At 58.9% G+C, this 17,943-nt stretch overlaps 1 protein-coding gene across 2 annotated transcripts; it reads left to right on the top strand.

The window, feature by feature from the left end:
• The first annotated feature begins 60 nt into the window (after positions 1 to 60).
• PTPN6 (protein tyrosine phosphatase non-receptor type 6) lies at positions 61 to 14,437 on the top strand. 2 transcript variants are annotated; one of them, XM_057703886.1, is made up of 16 exons: positions 61 to 87; positions 4,845 to 4,967; positions 5,166 to 5,360; positions 7,872 to 8,061; positions 8,221 to 8,337; positions 8,423 to 8,536; positions 8,691 to 8,787; positions 9,159 to 9,238; positions 9,413 to 9,562; positions 10,603 to 10,734; positions 10,853 to 11,007; positions 13,101 to 13,168; positions 13,267 to 13,418; positions 13,516 to 13,607; positions 13,933 to 14,073; positions 14,233 to 14,437. In XM_057703886.1, the coding sequence occupies exons 1-15, from the start codon at positions 74 to 76 to the stop codon at positions 14,045 to 14,047; spliced, it is 1,794 nt and encodes a 597-aa protein (XP_057559869.1). In that variant the 5' UTR covers positions 61 to 73; the 3' UTR covers positions 14,048 to 14,073; positions 14,233 to 14,437. The 2 variants fall into 2 exon arrangements, with proteins under 2 accessions (XP_057559869.1, XP_057559868.1); XM_057703885.1 differs by lacking the exon at positions 61 to 87 and adding an exon at positions 4,439 to 4,759.
• The last annotated feature ends 3,506 nt before the right edge of the window (positions 14,438 to 17,943 follow it).

Raw genomic sequence — 17,943 nt, 5'->3', positions numbered from 1 at the left:
GCACAGCTGCGCCACAGGCTTGGCCCCGTCCCCTGTGGCCTATCTGCCTGTGACTCCCCACCCATCTGGGGAAATGCTGTCCCATGGGTAAGTCCCCTGCTCCACCTGGGTCCTGTGGTCTCCTCTTTGTTTGGGAGGGAGGGGCAGGGTTCCTGCTCACTCCTGACAGGTGTGTGACCATGAATGCAACCTGCTCCTGCCCCCTGACCTGGGTCTGCTTCCCCGAAAGATCCCTGGAAATCCAGGCTCATTCATGCCTCTCTGTGCCACCCCCCTTTCTCTAGCACTTTCTCCCTGACAGATGCATATGTATTCTCACCATTGCATTTCTCCCTCCACCCTCTGGTCCCCTGCTTCTGCCCTCTGCTTAGGACCTGTCCCCCTAGGGAGCCCACGTAATCAGAAACATTACACATCTGAAAGGCAAACCTAAGAAGGCTCCCCTGTTCCCACTCAACTTCCCAATATCCTTCATTCTGATTTCCTTCAGTTTCCCTTCACTCCTCTGCATCAATTCATTCAACAGATATATGCTGAGCATCCTTTATACACCAGGAGCTTTTTAAGGGGCTGCCAATACTGTAGCAAACAAGAGAGACATGGTCCCTGCCCTCACGGAGCTTCACTCACTCCGGTGGAAGGCAACAGACTGCCCAAAGAACCCATTAGATAGGATAATTGCAGGTTCTCAGAAGTGTTACCCGGAAAATGAAACAGCTTCACATGCTAGTAAGTGACTGGGGTGCCAGTGGCATCACTGGCTGGAGGCGTGAGAGAGGGCTTTCCTGAAGAGGTGACATAGGAGCTGAGACCTGGATGAGGAGGAAGAGCCAGGCTCCAGTGCCCCTGGGCAGAGGGAATGGCCAGTGCAAAGGCCCTGCTGTGAGAACAAACTACACGACACTGCCTGCAGCAGAGTAGGCCAGTGGAGAGGGGAGGCAGGGCCAGGGCAGGCCGAGTCTTGCTGGAGTTTGGATGCTACATTGGGGACCTGCTTGGCGTGTTGGTGAGTTGATCAGTTGGTTGCCCCCAAGTCCTGTTTCTCAGACTCACATCTGCCCTTGGGGTGTGCCCTGCCTCTCCCAGTGCATGCTTTGTCTCCTTCAGCCCTGATGTCAAGGTTCTTATCGAGTCTTCTGGGCCCTGATCACTTCCACACTCCCGCCTCAGTCATTTTCCTACCAGGTGGTTGGCAAGACCTCTCCTGGCACACAATCCTTCCTTGGGTCCTCAGCCTGACACTGTTAGACCCTCTGCCATGGGTCCCAGACTCTCAGAGCAGCTCAGCTCAGCCACAGTGCCCTGCTCACACTGAGAGCTGCTCCAGTGGGTCCTGTGCCTGCCTCCCGGGTGCCTTTGCAGATCCTGCCTCTGTGGGAGCACTGGCCCCTCCAGCCTCGTTGTGGGCTGTGCCAGTGTCCTGCCTCCTTCTCCAGCAGGGGTTGGTGTGGTGCGAAGGGCAGTGGACTCATGTCAGACAGCCTTGGCCTGTTGCCTTCCCCCTTACTAGCTTGTGACCTTGGGGAAGTTACTTCTCTGAGCCTTAGTTTTTGTTTCTAAAATTGGGCTAAGAAGACCTACTAAATAGGGTTGGCATGTGGATTAATAATGTCACCTAAAAGCTGTTCATGCTAAAAACCTACTTCATATCTGTTTTTTATATCAGTATTTGGGAAATCTTGATAAGCCCATTTATCAGGTAGGGATACTGAGGCTCAGGGAACTTCATGAACTTTCTAGAGATTATTTCACCTCGTTTGCTCTTCCAGACTGCCTGTCTTTCAGTATCCTCATTGATCTTCATCTCTACCTTTATCTCCTTGCTTCCCAAGTGAGTAATTTTCTCTTCTGAATTAGTAGGCCCTTACTTTTGTAACGCTTAGCCTCCTTGAGCCTATTTTCCTCCCTTAAAAAATGGGGAAAATACTTCCTAGATCACAGGGATGTCTGAGGCCTAAATGGGATTGTGTGTGTGTGCAAGTGCCTTGTGCAAGTGCCCTGTGCACTCCAGAGCACTTATGCCAAGGGAAGAGAGGTGCTTCTTATTTATTTTCCTGCCAAGGGACAGCAGAGACTGTACCTCCCATCCTAGTGTCTGTCTGTCTTCTGGCTTGACCCCCTTCAGAGAAATTCCTGCCTCTTCCATGATCAGGAGTTTCTGGGTGCCTAGTTAGTTTCTTTCAACCAAGGAGTTTAATCTCCAAAAGGAGAGTGAACTGTGGCCAGGGTGCAGGGGATGCAACTTCGTGTGTGGTCAGGATGCTGTGTCCACGTGTGGCTGTTTGCACCTGACCATGTGCATAGATGGACATGGATGATGAGGGCAGTGCATGTAGTGGGACTGTATGTGCATAAGTGGATGCTTGTGTGCATGCGTGCATGTATACTCATCTGTATATGACAAGCCGGGTGTGCAGGTGTAGGACCAGACCTGGGCTCGTGACCATGTCCGTGCTTGGGTCTGAACGAGCCTGGTTATCGGACACACACTCTGTGCACATCATGGTGCTAAATTTTGACTACTCGGAGGTGAGCAAGACCGCCAGTGGAGCCCCTGCGGTGGAGGTGACAGTTTCCACCTTCTTCCTGCCCGCCTGCCATGGGAGTGAGTTCATGGTCTTTCAGGGGCTGTCTAAGACTGGAGGTAGTCAGCATTAGACCATGCCATTAACAGACCTAGCAAGGCCCCCAGGGTCCCAGAAAGATGGGGAAAAAAGAAGCCATTTTTTTGGGGGGGGACTGATGTTCAAAAAACAATAAAGTAGCCAACATAAGAAAATAGGCTTTCGTTGGGCTTGAACACGTTATTTATTTTTCCATATTTTTCTGAGGCATAGCGTACATGATGTGTGTGGATACTGAACATCACTTTTATCCCATCCGGGTATGTGCGCCCAGATTGTGATGGAGAGCATTCCCAGCACCCCGGAAGTGTCCCAGAGATTGCCATCTCCTGGTCCGTTTACTTATTTTTTTTTTAATTAATTTATTTATCGGCTGTGTTGGGTCTTCGTTGCTGCACACGGGCTTTCTCTAGTTGCAGCGAGCGTGGGCTACTTTTCATTGTGGTGGCTTTTCTTGTTGCAGATCACGTGCTCTAGCACATGGGCTCAATAGTTGCGGCGCACGGGCTTAGTTACTCCGTGGCATGTGGTATCCTCCTGGGGCAGGGATTGAGCCCGTGTCCCCCGCATTGGCAGGCGGATTCTTAACCACTGCACCACCTAGGAAGTCCAGTTTACTTATTTTCATAGAGGTAATACATGCCCATGATACAACCTTCAAAAAGGTGGAAGTTAGAAGGAAAGTTACCTCTCAGCCCTTTCCTCCAACCTCCCGGTCTCCCTCCCTAGGGAAGCCACCCACAGGGGTTTCTTGTATATCTTTTGCTGGGCTTCTTTCAACTCTTGCTTTGGTTTGGTGATGTTTGTGTTTGTATTTGGAATTACAGGGAGCATGAGAAGCGCTTAGTGTTTAGGGCCTCTCCAGGTCAACGAGCCCTGAGAATAAGCCATGGCGGGGCCGGGGCCCCCAGCCCCAGCCCCAGGAGATAGGCCCCTGGTCAGAGTCCTGAGCTCCAGCGGATTCAGACAAGACCCCCTTGGCGAGAACCTACAGCCACCACAGAGGCTGGCAGCTCTACCCACCCCCCGCCGCTTCCCTAGATCTGCTTCTTCCCATTCTGCTCCTCACCCAACTGCAGGGCTGGGGCAGGATGGGTGGGCCAAAGCCTGAGGACAAGAAGTAGAGAAGGTGCAGGTTGGACAGGGCTTCTCAGGGGTCATTTTGTCCATCCCTCTGCCCCAGGGCACCTCTTCAGATGTGTGTGTCAAGGTGGGGGGAGGGCACCTGTCCCTCTGTAGGCATCTGCCCAGCCTTGGCCATTATGGAATCTCCACCTCCCACTGCAACCCTAATCCAAGAGTCTTCTTCTTTTTTTTTTTTTTTTTTGTATTAGAGTACAGTTCCAACCTCTATTCTTTGAAGCCCCGAGGCCAGGCGAATCGTAGCTAAAATCACTGGCTTTGGAACCAGGCCGTCTGGTGTGCATCCCAGCACTGCCACTTCCTGACTGTGTGACACCCAGTGAGCTCCCTGCACTCCCTGAGCCCCAGGTTCCTTGTCTGGAAAATGGGGATGATGAAGGTACCCACTTCACAGGGCTGTCGTGATGACCCGTCAGATAAGGCGTCTAAACGTTGTAGAGCAAGTGCCTGGTACACAGCCCGACTCCACTAGTGATAGTTGCCACCCTCACCATTATTATTGGCTCGGACCAGGGAAGGCTGCGTGGAAGCGACTCGCGGAGCAGGAAGAGATGGCGCGGGACTGTGTGGGTTCCCATGTACCAAGCATGATCTTCGCCTGGAGCGCTCGAAGCGCACGTGTGCCCTTGTTGGCGTGCCGTCCGGTGTGTGCAAGGCCACAGTCCCGAGGCCTTTGATGGCAGGCGAATGGGCAAGGGCCCTGTCCCCACCCCCACTGCCACCCTGCGCGCTTCTCCCTGCTCTGCTCTAAAACGAGAAGTTACGAGTGAGTTCCCCCAAGGGGTCGGCCGCGCCCCTTCCTGTCCCCGCCCTGCCGGCTGCCCCAGGCCAGTGAAGTGGCAGCCCCAGAACCAGGACCGCGGCGGTGAGGTGGCCGGGGCGCTGAGAGCCGCGGGAGGCTTAGCCCCAGCGTTCTCTACCAGCCCGGACTCGGCGGCACCACCCCGTTGCCTGCACCCCTTCCCCGCCCCGGGCACCCCCAGGATGGTGAGGTAAGGGCCAGGGATCCCGGGTAGGCAGGAGGCAGGGTGTCCCCGGGCCCTGGGACCTCTCCTCACTGCCCTCCCGGCCTCCCAGGTGGTTTCACCGAGACCTCAGTGGGCTGGATGCCGAGACCCTGCTCAAGGGCCGAGGGGTCCACGGGAGCTTCCTGGCTCGTCCCAGTCGCAAGAACCAGGGCGACTTCTCCCTCTCCGTCAGGTACGTGGCCCACGGCTCCAGCCGGGGCCAGGACGTGGGCCCTCTTTCTGGTTCCCCAGGCCCAGGCACATCCGGTTCCTGTGTATGTCCACCCCATCCCTGCGTGCGCCCCGTGCCCAGGACCCCCGCCGACCCCCCACCCCGTCCCCACCTCCACTCTCATATCCACTGACCTCACCGCCGCTTGGTGCCCTGCAGGGTGGGGGATCAGGTGACCCACATTCGGATCCAGAACTCAGGGGATTTCTACGACCTGTATGGAGGGGAGAAGTTTGCGACGCTGACGGAGCTGGTGGAGTACTACACGCAGCAGCAGGGCGTCCTGCAGGACCGAGACGGTACCATCATCCACCTCAAGTACCCGCTCAATTGCTCGGATCCCACCAGTGAGAGGTGAGGGGCTTTGTGCCCTGGTCCGCCCCACGGAGGGGCGGGCTGGCTTCCACCGCAGCTGCCCCCGCCTCCCCACCCCCGTTCCTTCTCAGGGCTCGGTGGGCCTGTTACCTCCGTGTGATCCTAGGGTCCTTCTCCATCAGCCCCTGAGGAAGCAAGAGAAGGTCACCTTGCCCTTCTTCAGGGTCCCTGTCTGCTGGCAACCCAGGCCCTACTAGTGCCAGAGAGGTCAACCCTCGTGGCTGTGTCTCCCAGCACGCTGGCTCTGTTGCTAGAAAGCTCTTCTTCCCTGGAAAGGAAACTGCCCTGTAACTGTTCCCTCCCCAGCCCGGGTTAATACAGTGAGAGGGTGGCACTGAGGAGGAACACAGGGACCCACGTTTATGAGGACGCTTAGTGCCTCATCTCCGCAACGCTGTGAGAACAGGTTGGCCCTCTGGGGCTGAGTAAAGCTGGACCAGTCCCTTGACCAGAACACAGTTCACTGAAAACTGTGATGTGTGTAAGGTGTGTAAGGGCCCTAGTACCTGGGCACAGGGTAATACTCCAGGCGTTTCCTTCCCATCGTTTTGGCTCCAAAATGTGATCCCCAGAACTGGGCTGGCTGTTCCCCATGTGGTCTCCCCAGTGCACGGACAGGGGGTGGTGGGACCCTAACACTCAGCGATACATGGTGGCTCATCTTAGAGCTTCATCTCCGTGACAGCTCCTATTAAGGGGAAAGGCAGCTGAAGAACTCTGGGTTGGATTTTTTTTTTTTCTTTTGCACACTCCTGGGGCCAAGCCGCTTGCCCTTGCCCTGTATTTGTGTATCGATTGTTGAAAGGATTCTGAACCTTGGTTCCGTCAGCTTTCAGTCTCTCTGACATGCATGCCTCCCAACTTGAATCAATATTTTTGTTCAAATCACTGATTGACACTTAGCCCCGGGTGAGGCTGGGGTGAAGGCCTTGGAGCCACCCCTGGAGACCTCTTTCCCTCGAACATTAAGCTGCTGTTCCATTTCCTGTGAAGCCAGCTCTTCTAGGAGGGAAGCCACATGGATGACCTTGCTGGTGGCTGTCCTTCCTTGGTGTCTGCCCCCTCTTGCCCTTCTCCTGCGCCCCACCTGCAACATTCATGGGGATTTTCCACCCAGACCCTCTTGAGCTCCTTGTGTCCTGGCTTCCTCCTCGTCCACAGCCAGGATCTGCCCTGCTGGCTACTTCAGGAGGATGGGTAGAGGAGGAGGAGCTTGTGGATGGAGCTGGAAGAGGGATGGAGCTGAGCAGACCCCCCTGGGGAGGGGCCTGAGGCCTGGGTTCCAGCTCGGGCTGGGAGAGGTCGGGAAAAGAGAGAGTCAGGGCCAGGGCTGCTGACCTTAAGAGGCCCTGTTGGGTACCCACACCAGGAGGCCTGGGCTCACCCTTGACCCTGGGAGTGTGTGGGGGAGGCTCTTTCTCCAAACCTCCCTGGCACCTGCCCCTCCCCCTCTGCAGGAATTTGCATTTGTCCCCTCAATGGCTAGCTCTCTGCCTGTGGTCAGCCTGACATTTGCATGGAAACTTCCTCATCCTGGGGCCTGGGGGAAGCGGGTTAGCCCCTTCCCCATTGACTGGGGGCCCGGGCCTATCCCTAAGTGGTGGCATGGGGTGGCCCAGGGGGTCCTGAACAGGGCAGGAGACTCTGGAGGTCTCTGAGCTGCAGTCTCCTCCGGGCAGGGTTGAGATGGGGCAGGACAGACTGGCCCCCTCCCTCCTTCCCCCCATTCCTGCGGTTGGAAAATGCCCCCCCTCCACTGGTCCCTGGGCTGAGGAAACCTCACAACCTCACTTCTCACTCTCTCCCCAGAAGGAGTTTTGTGTTTTTTCCATCACGTGGTTTCCTGTGGGGCTGGGCATTGCGGGGCTACGGTTTCCTCCTGGGAAGGGGGTGTGCTTTGGGGAAAGGTCCTAGTTCTGCTTTCTGCCCCCCTGAGCCCCTCTGAGCCCCAGCAGCCCCTTCAGTGACATCACCCTGGACACCCCAGAGCCCCCAACCACTCTTTACCCAGTGGGGTTGTCTGTCTTCCCAGCCCCCCCATCATGCCTCCCCATCATGCCTCCCTTGTGACTTCCGTCTCTCCCATCCCCAGCACTCTTTGTGGTTTGGCCTCTGTCTGCGTTTCTCTTTCCCTAGCCCAGCCCTGTTTTTCATGGAGACCCTTTCCAGGTTTCTCCCCTCCGAATATCCTGGATATGACCTCCCTTTATGCCTTTGTCTTAAACTTTCAGAGGTGGGCCTGCTTAGAAGTGCTGAGGCTCGCCTCTTATCAGCAAGGGCCTTGGCCCAGTGTGCAATCACCTCAGTTTCTTCATCTGCAGAATGGGTAGTATCCACCTCTCAACATTTTTGTGATGGTGGCGGATTTGCACTCACGTAGCAGAGTGGCTGCACATGGCAGGTGCCCAGTTTCCCTGCCCCCTCTGTGAATGTCTGCCGAGCACCTACCCCCAGCCTCGGTCTCACCTCCCCGGATGCTATCTTCTCTAGGTGGTACCATGGCCACATGTCTGGAGGGCAGGCAGAGACACTGCTGCAGGCCAAGGGGGAGCCGTGGACATTTCTCGTGCGTGAGAGTCTCAGCCAGCCTGGAGATTTTGTGCTGTCCGTGCTCAGTGACCAGCCCAAGGCTGGCCCGGGCTCCCCACTCAGAGTCACCCATATCAAGGTCATGTGTGAGGTAAGGCATCTGGGTGGCAGGGCAGTATCCCACTGGGGGGGGCCCGTCTGTGCCCACAGAGTTGCCCGTGGGAGGGTGAGCCTGGGCTTCGGTCTGAGGCTGGGGGTCCAGGAAGGGAGACTTGGGTCCTGAGAGGTAGCCTGACTCGACCCCCCTCAGGGAGGACGCTACACAGTGGGTGGTTCCGAGACCTTCGACAGCCTCACGGACCTTGTGGAGCATTTCAAGAGGACGGGGATTGAGGAGGCCTCAGGTGCCTTCGTCTACCTGCGGCAGGTGAGGGGTGGGCCTGGCCGCCTCCTCCCTTCCCCGAGCTTCTGCGCTCTAGCAGTGGTCGACTCCTGGCTCTCCCCCACCCCAGCCATACTATGCCACGAGGGTGAACGCGGCTGACATTGAGAACCGGGTCTTGGAACTGAACAAGAAGCCGGAGTCAGAGGACACAGCCAAGGCCGGCTTCTGGGAGGAGTTTGAGGTGTGTGAAGGGAGTAGCAGGGCAAAGGGCGTGTGGTCCCAGGCAGACCCCATCCTCCCTCTCCCCACCCCTTCCCCTGATCTGCCCCGCGTCTCCACCTGCGGAACGCCCCTTTCCAGGGCCTGGGGCTCCATTTCGCCATCTCGTCCCGCAGAGTCTGCAGAAGCAGGAGGTGAAGAACTTGCACCAGAGGCTGGAAGGGCAGCGGCCAGAAAACAAGAGCAAGAACCGTTACAAGAACATCCTTCCGTGTGAGCGCCTTAACCCTGGGCAGCCTCCAGCCCTCCCCTGTCCATTCACCTGGGAGATCTCCCTTCCCCTGCTGACCTCCCGCAGCCGCATGTGGTCTCTTCCCCCAAGCTCAAGGAGGGTCCCCCTCCCCACCCGCAACAGAGCCTCCCCTTCCTCCAAAAAGCCTCTGTTCTTCTGGCACCCCACCCTCACCCCTTCTTCCTCTGAAACCTCCAGCCCCACCCCAGACAGATCCCCCACCCCAGACAGACCCCCCACCCCTGCCTGCCCTCAGGGCTCTGCGAGCTTGTGGCTTCTGGGCAAGAATGGTCTGGGAGCTCAGAAAGGGTCTGACCCAGGCCCTTCTCACTTCCTCTCTGCCCACTCCCAGTTGACCACAGCCGAGTGGTCCTGCAGGGACGCGACAGTAACATCCCTGGGTCTGACTACATTAACGCCAACTACGTCAAGGTCAGTGTGCCTGCCGGTCGTGGGGGAGGGGAGGCTAGGCCCCGGCGACCCCTGCTCGTGGGGGTGTTGGGTCCAGAAACGTGCGGGGAGAGCCGGAGCTGTCACCTTGGGTGGGTGAGGGTGGTGGGGGTGCGAGGGGCTCACGGTCCCGCGCATCTCTTCACCCTTGTCCAGAACCAGCTGCTAGGCCCTGATGAGAACACTAAGACCTACATCGCCAGCCAGGGCTGCCTGGAGGCCACGGTCAACGATTTCTGGCAGATGGTGTGGCAGGAGAACACGCGCGTCATTGTCATGACCACCCGGGAGGTGGAGAAGGGCCGGGTAGGCCAAGCCCCGCGCCGCCCCCACCCCCCAGTACTCATCCACCACCATGAAGCCAAAGAGACTTGGGGCACCTCCGAGGGCAAGGGTCCTACCTTGTTGGGAACTTGACGCACGAGGTCTGGGTACATGGTGACTCCCTCCCGGGATCCCTGCTTCCCACCCTGGGCTCCCCTGACCACCAGACCCAGATTTCCAGTGGCCTCTTTCCTTAAAGTATTCCCCTGTCCCCTTCTGGGCAGCAGTCCCTCCTGTCCTGCCGGCCTCATAATTCTCTCTGGAGTCAGCCCCGAACCCTCACCCCATGATCAGGCTACCTCCCTGTCTGCAGGCTGCCCCCTCCATGGCCCCCTCTGCCCTGGGGCAGCCCTGACCCATGCAGAGCACACAGCGCATCAGGCTGCTCCCCCTGAGAACCCTGCCGTGTCTCCCAGCTGCCTTCAGGACATCCAGACCGCCAGACCCGGCACTCAGGCCTGGCGGCTGCCCTCCAGCCCTCACTGCCTCCGGCTGGCCAGGCTTCTTCAGGTGTCCGTGCCCCTGCACGAGCTCATTTCTGCTAGGAAGTGACTTCCTCTCTCTGTGCTATCTCTGCTGGACAGACTCTTCGTGTTTTGAAGACTCAGCTCAAATGTTCCCTCCTCTGTGAAGCCATCCCTGATTTCCTCCATTACCTAGAGGGAGGATCAGTCTTTTCCCCCCCAGGGCTCCTCAGTGGCTCTGATTCTGCTCACCTGTTTCTCTGTGAGCTCCTGGAGGCTCAGGGGCACAACTGAGCCTTCCTTGTGCCTGCAACTCCAGCCTGGTTTGCACAGCTTCGGGCGCAGTGCGTGTGCCAGCCGACGTGCACTGTGTGACTGGTTAAGTGTCTGGTCAAGTGTCTGGTCAGGTCTCACCACCTGTAGGAGGGTGAGCCAGGACCTCAGTCTCTGACTCTTGGCCACTTCGTCCGTTTATCCATTGAATGCTGGTGGGGCCAGCACCAGGGACTCAGGCCCTGCTTCTGTGACTCAGTCGCCACCTCCACCCTCCCTTTTCAGAATAAATGTGTCCCATACTGGCCAGAGGTGGGTGCTCAGCGCGTTTATGGACCCTACACTGTAACCAACTGTGGGGAACATGACACAGCCGAGTACAAACTCCGCACCTTACAGGTCTCCCCGCTGGACAATGTGAGTGTCTCCCGCCCCTGCCCCACTCCCCAGGCCCTCCTCAACCCATTCTCTTTGTTTGGGTTGAATGAGGCCATGAGTGCGAGCAGAGGGCTCTGACCCTGTGTCCTTGACCCAGGGGGACCTGGTTCGGGAGATCTGGCACTACCAGTACCTGAGCTGGCCTGACCACGGGGTCCCCAGCGACCCTGGGGGTGTCCTCAGCTTCCTGGACCAGATCAACCAGCGGCAGGAAAATCTGCCTCACGCAGGGCCCATCATCGTGCATTGCAGGTGAGAATAATAATGATATTAGGAATAATAATCAAAGTGGCAGCTGGCAAGTGAGTACTGCTAAGTGCAATGCACTATTGTAAGCAACTTACACATTAACTCATTTAATGCCTCCCCTGGCCCCCACCTCTTCTGGGTTCCGTGATACGGGTTTATTTTGTTTGTTTTTTGTTTTGGCCACACCACGCGGCACGTGGGATCTTAGTTCCCCGACCAGGGATCGAACCCATTCTCCTTGTATTGGGAGTGAGGAGTCTTAACCTCTGGACCGTCAGGGAAGTCCCTGGGTTCCCTGATGTCTCCAGACCCATGGGTGGACCTTAGGTTGAGCCAAACCCATTGTTTGATCCTGTGCCTGGTGGGGGTGCTTCCTCAGAGACTTCCGTGGATGTAGTGTCTCGTCCAACCCTGCCACATACAGATGAGGAAATGGGCCCAGCCTCTTGCCAGGTCTCCACTGGTCAGTGAGGGAGCCTGGAGCAGGGCTCATGGTAGACCCAGGTCCTGGTCACTCCCGTTTTTTCAGACACACCTACCCAGCCGGTGTTTCTCCTTGGGGTTGGCGAGGCTCCCCATCCCTTCTCTCTTCCTTCTGCAGCCCTGGGCGGGGGAGCTGAGGCTTCTTCATTGCTGCACCCTATCTCTTCCTTCCCACCAGTGCCCCCAACTCAGCCCCTGGGCTCACGCACCACTGGCTCCACTGGAGACCCTCATGTTCATGATCGGGAGACCCTGTTTCTGCTCAGCGGGGGAGCTGAGGGGTCAGTGAGGAGGAGCAGGGGTTCCATCAGGCCCGAGGGGCAGAGTCCCCCAGAAGGGCCTGCTCAGCCAGCCCGGCACGGGGTCCTGGACAGACGCTGCCGCTTGACATTTCAGCTTCTCCGCTCCCTGGCTGTGTGATCTTGGACAAAGGACTTCACTTCTCTGACCCTCAGATTCCTCATCCAGAAAATCAGGGTCTCGTAGGAATGTTGTGAATGTGAGCCCCTCTCACTGTGTCTGGAATACAGTAAATGCCCCAGAATGGGAGCTGTTAATGCTCTAGTATGTCACCTTGGGCAGGGAACAGGGAATGGGAATCTGCTCTGTCCTCTTCCCTTCCAGCTCCTTCCACGTGACCCGGGCGGTGAGGGCTGGGACTTCCTCCTTCTGCCCACCAGCAACTGTGTGTCCTGGGGCAGGGCCGGGTGGGTTGCGTCTGGAGGTGTCCCCCACATGCTGCCTCAGGGACTCTGCTTCCTGGCCCATCACCAAGAATGACCCTACTGCCCGTACCCCCCTACCCCCCTTCTTGAAATCCCCATGGCCTTAATTTAGACGTTACAGGAAGGAAGTGGGTGAGGGGGTGTTATTTTTAACAATCTGGGTTTGAAATTAGTGCAACTCAGGGCATCGGCCTGACTGGCCTCGCTGAGGGGGTGGAACGGGAGTCTATGGGGGGTCCTGAGGCTCCTGGGGTCTGTCAGGGGTGGCCGCAGGGGGTGGGAGAAGGGAGACTTCCTGCTGTGCTGCTCCCCCAAGTCTCCTGAGCCCCGCGGCCCCCAAGCCCTGCTGTCTCTGACGCTGCCCTTGCCCTGCCGCCAGGATCTGAATTAAAAGGGAAATGGAGCTTTGCAGAAAGATGCTCCTGATGCGAGGAGGGCAGCGTCGCTGGGGCCAAGGCTGTGGGAGGGGCCAGGGAGGCTCAGGGTGCCGGGGAGTAGGCGGGACTGGGGTGGGAGGGACGGGGTCCCAGATCTCCTGGGGCGAGGGTCAGAGGGAGGAGTGGAAGCAGGCGGCGGCGGAGCGTGGTGCTGGAAAGAAGGAAAGGGATGGGCGTCTCAGCACGTGAGAGCCAGGCCCTGCCCCTAAATCCCTTGGCTGGAGTGACGAGCACATGGGTGCACAGTTGGGCAGACCTCTGTCCTGACTCCCCTCCCGGTGACTTTGCCTGGATCTTGCCTCTCTCCTCTCGCATCTCTCGCATCTTGCATCTTGCATCTCACATCTTGCTTGGCCTGTTCCCTAAGCCCCGCCCCTGCCGGTGCTGAGCTGGGGCCCCCATGCCGGGCCGGTGCGGGCTGGGCCTCTGACGGTGCCCCTTCTCTCCCCAGCGCCGGCATTGGCCGCACCGGCACCATCATTGTCATCGACATGCTTATGGAGAGCATCTCCACCAAGGGTGAGGGTGACCTGTGGGGGATGCTGGGGCAGGTAGGGGAGTGCCCCACCGTGTCCACCTCTGTCCGGGGCCTGACGCCCAGCTGCCCTCCCTGCCAGGCCTGGACTGTGACATCGACATCCAGAAGACGATCCAGATGGTGCGGGCCCAGCGCTCAGGAATGGTGCAGACGGAGGCGCAGTACAAGTTTATCTACGTGGCCATTGCCCAGTTCATCGAAACCACCAAGAAGAAGCTGGAGGTCATGCAGGTGCGGGCAGAGCAGGGCCTGGCGGGACCGAGGGGGGCCGTGGGCATCGTCTGGTGCTGCTGGGACCACCGGCCTCCCACCACACTTCTTCCCACAGTCCCAGAAGGGCCGGGAGTCGGAGTACGGGAACATCACCTACCCCCCAGCCATGAAGAACGCCCACGCCAAGGCCTCCCGCACCTCCTCCAAGTGAGTGGCCCCGCCTCCCAGCACCTGCTCCTTTATTTCCCCCAGTCTGACCCTTCCTTTCCGGGGAGGTTCGGGTTCAAGTTTAAGCTTGGTTCACCACCTGAGTGCCCTTTACACACGGCCTGTGCTAGATATGTACTGATGTGTGAGATGGAGCCTCTGCCCCCAGGAGCTTCCAGTCTAGTGTAAGGACACTGTCGGGACTGGTCTCGCTTTCCTGGCCTCAGTTTGCTCACTTCTAAGATGAGGTGGCTCTGGGGGGCTGCTGGTGCCGGGGAACCCTGTCCTGTCTCCTGACTGCCGCACCTGCGGGCCCCGCCTGCAGGCACAAAGAAGACGTCTATGAGAACGTGCACGGTAAGAACAAGAAGGAGGAGAAGGTGAAGAAGCAGCGGTCAGCGGACAAGGAGAAGAGCAAGGGCTCCTTGAAGAGGAAGTGAGCTGGGCCTGTCCTGGGGTGGCCACGGTATGGCCCCTCCCGGGCCTGCCCCCAGGACCCCCTGGCTCGCTGCTCTCCCCTGGATGGATGGGGTGGCTGTGGCCTCACCCTGCCTTCCCAGCCCGACCAGACCTGGCCCCTCCAGGCCCAACCACCCCTTAATCCCTTCCTTCCCTCTCTCTGCAGCCTCAGCCCCATCCCTGCAGAGGCCTCCAGTGGACAACTCACAGCCTGAACCTCGGAGCCCACCTCCCACCCCCAGCCCCATTCTATTGTAATTTAAATGGCTGTGTGCCCACCTCCCTCTCGCGGATCCTGTATATAGCCCAGCAAGGCCCCAGGCAAGGCCAAGTCCTCCTCCTCTTGTAAATAAAGCCTCTAGGTCACTGTGTGTGGGTCTCTAACTCTGTGTGCCTGGGCGGGAGGGGGAGGCAGGCCGGGGGTGCTACGTGTGGACCCAAACGCTCAGCCTTCACGGTCTGACACACGCGTGTGAGCGTGGGCCAGCTTCTGCTGTCTCTTCCCTTTAACGTGGAGGATGATCCTGCCAGGGAGGTTGTGAAGACCCTTGAGATCAGGGATGATGAAATTCCTTACACTCTTGCCATGTATCAGGCACTGTTGAAAAGACTAAAAGTAGTAATTGAACCGAGGTACCTGTATCATTCCAATTTTGCAGTGGGAGAAACTGAGACACAGAGAGATTAAATAACTTGCTCAAGGCCACAGGACTATTGAGCAGGGAAGCTAAGATTTTAACTCCGGCCTTCTGGCCCCAGAGCCTGCATTCCTGGAGATGCAGCCAGGGCCACCCCGAGGGGGACACAACCACATTCTCCAACCTGACTTCTAGGTCTGAGAGCTAAGAAGATAAAGGCCAGTGAGCACAGGCCCAGGGCCAAACGTCCCTCCCCCGGGGCACCTGGTGCTCACAGGATTGCCCTGCTCTCCCGTCCTGGGGCCACTGCTACCCTTAGGCTCTTGGTCAGAGTTTCGGTCTTATTTTTGTTTGCTCTTCCTTCTCCCGTGTCCAGAGTAGACAACAGCGATTCCTTCTTTGTGTTAAGGCTTTATGTTGACTGAAAATGCTGGCCTCCTGGGGAGTTGAGCCTGAGAGAGCCCAACTGGGGAAGGCTCCCTGACTCCCTGGCTCCCTGCTGCTGGGTGGTCATTCACTCAGCATACACCTTCTTTATTGAGTGTGCCGAGTTCCAAGCACTGGAGTAGTGCTGGGGTGTGATGGGGAACCCGACAGTTCCTGTCCTTGTGGGAAGGCAGACCCAGAAACAGTCCACAAACACAGAATAAGTACAGACAAGAATCAAGAAGGATGCAAACAAAGGTGAGGGGTAGAGCGCAAGAGGGCAGAGCTGGGATTGGGCCAGCTCAGCTCCCAGGAGCTGTCGCCCTCCAGGGGGTGTGTGGGTGGAGCATCACCTGTGGGCCTCAGGGCCCCTCTCCCAGCAACGCCTTTTCTATCCCAGCTTCAGCCACACAAAGGAAAGGCGGGTCCCACCCCCTCTAACCGCCCTCGGGCTGACTGCCCACAGCTGGGACTTGGAGTCTCCAGGGCTGTGTGGTGGGTCCAGGGGCAGCTCTGCCCGGCGGGATGCCCGGTCCCCTGGAGAGCAGATCGTGGACTGCGGGCAGGGCTGCAGGACAGCAACTCAGAACTTGAGTCGGCCGGGTCAGTGCAGACGCTCCTGGCCAGCTCGGGACTCTTGGCAGGGGCAGGCACCCCAACACTAAGGGTGAGGACAGGGAGGCGCCCCTCGGGGACCCGCCTGCCCTCCACAGGCCAGGATGTCCAGCACAGGTGGGCACTGGGCAGGGGCACACCACCATCCCTGCTGAGCTGAGCCCTCTCTCACCTCAGGACCTCTGGCAGAGGCCTCAGGGGAAGGGGCTCCCCGGTGGCAGAAGCGGCTGTGGGGCGAGGCCGAGGGGGAAGGGGAGGGGGCCCAAGGCAGCCCCTCCCTTTGTCCCTCTGGTGACCGGGCTCCCTGGTCTGGGTCCCGGGGCAGAGGAGGCAGGTGGGAGAGGAGGGACCATGGCCAAGGATGGGGGCCTGGTGGGGTGACCAGGCCTCAAGAGGAGGCGCCTGCAGCTAGTGCTGGCAGGGAAGGGGTTAAGGCAGCGGGGGTACAGCCTATGGCAGGAGGACACACCTGTGCGCAGGGGCGGCGGGCGGGGCCCAGGTGAGGAGCCTGCGCTGCCCGGCAGGAGAGAAGGAAGAAGGAAGAGAGGAGGCCAGGGCAACTTCTGGGCCTTGAATCCCAGGCCTTGATTACCCTTCCTCTCCACGGCCCTCGCTCTCTGGGGCGCAGGCGGCCCAGTGACAGGTAAAGGCCAGCGAGAGAGGGGTCCCGGGGCTGAACTAGGGACTGACGAGGGGGGCTGAGGGTGGTGAGCTGGTGTGTGGGGGGCAGGGACAGGCTGTGGGGGTGGTGGGGAAGGGGCTCAGGGTGGAGGAGACGGGCAGGGGGCTTCCGAAGCCTGGCCCCGGCCTCAGTGGATCAGCAACCCAGGGTGGGGCTGGTGGCGGGTGCAGGGCTCACCCGGAAGTGTCCCCAGGGACACGGGTGGTGGGGGATGGGAACCAGGGTTCCGGAGCGTCACCGGGAGCCTGGGCCTAGGACGGCCTGCCCTGGACGGGCGGTGGGGTGGGGGCCCCCGTCTTACCCAGCAGTGTTTGGGTGCTGGTTGGGAGTCTCTAATACTGCCGGGTAATGATGGAGGCCCCTGCCCCTGTGCCAGCGACGTCCACCATCTCAGGCCCCCCAGCGCCCAGCTGGCTGCGACCCCCACCTCCGAACCTCCCCACAGCCCTGGAGGCCCCTTTCTCTCGAGCAGACGGTGCTGCAAGAGAGGTGGCGCCCGGTTGGCTGGCTGCCCACGGAAGGGGCACAATGGCCTCAGCCCCTCCCCCAACCCAGTGTGATTTGTCATCTGGAGGATCCAGAACCCACAGCTGACCCTGAGCTCGGGATTGGCTCGTAGACTTTCTAGAGACCTCAGCTGGCCCGTGGCCAGGGTCCTTGGAGCGACTGGACAGCTCCAGCCCGGACACCTGTGGCCGGCTCTGGGTCCATCTTCCAGCACAGTGTTGGATGGTCTAATGGTGAAGCTCCTAACACTGTCTGGTAAAGATGGCCCCCGGCCGGTGCCCTCGGCAATGACCTTCAGGGAGCCCTGAAGACCACAGAGGCTCCGGACCAGCAACCTCTGAACTTTACCCCTGGGGAGAGGGGGGGTAAGTCACCAGGGAAGGGAAACAATGGGAGGAGACAAAATGGCTGCCTCGGAGCCCCAGCGGGACTTGGAAACATGCTGGTTCTCTGGGCACCTCCATCCTCTTCCTGCTTCAGGAACACAAAGGAAATAAAGTGTGGACGGGACTTGGGTGGACTCATTCAGCTCATTCACCTCTCACCTTGGGCTCCCAGCTCCTCAGGGCTGGGGTGGCCACATCCACTTTGTCACTCTGTCACTTTCACGACTGTCAACCTGTCAGCCTGCAGAGCAGGGGACAGTTAATCTACTTTCTTCAAAACCTGAAGCAGCTGAAGGTGAACCCAGGCCCTCTAGCCCCGCCACCATGAATTCCACGGTTCCTGCACACACGTTTGCCCCCACTGCTGTCTGTCCTCTGATTCCCACCGTTCCTTGTTGCCCCCACCCCCCAAGGACAAGGGATGGGACATGGCTGGGGTGGCACGCGGGCACTTCCAGTGATCTTGTTTCTCTGCCGCTCGACACTCAGTGAGGGTGGCATCAGGAAGGGAGGAGGTGTCTGTTCTGTGGTGGGCCCAGGGCTGCGGGAGTGAAGCGCCCACCTCCAGAGGTCATGCCCTGACTGAGAAACTCAAGCGTGGGTAGCCCGCAGCAGGCGACAGG

This window comes from Hippopotamus amphibius, chromosome 12, assembly GCF_030028045.1.
Source record: "Hippopotamus amphibius kiboko isolate mHipAmp2 chromosome 12, mHipAmp2.hap2, whole genome shotgun sequence".
In the NCBI taxonomy this organism is placed as follows: domain Eukaryota; kingdom Metazoa; phylum Chordata; class Mammalia; order Artiodactyla; family Hippopotamidae; genus Hippopotamus; species Hippopotamus amphibius.
This window is presented reverse-complemented; position numbering and strand designations above follow the sequence as displayed.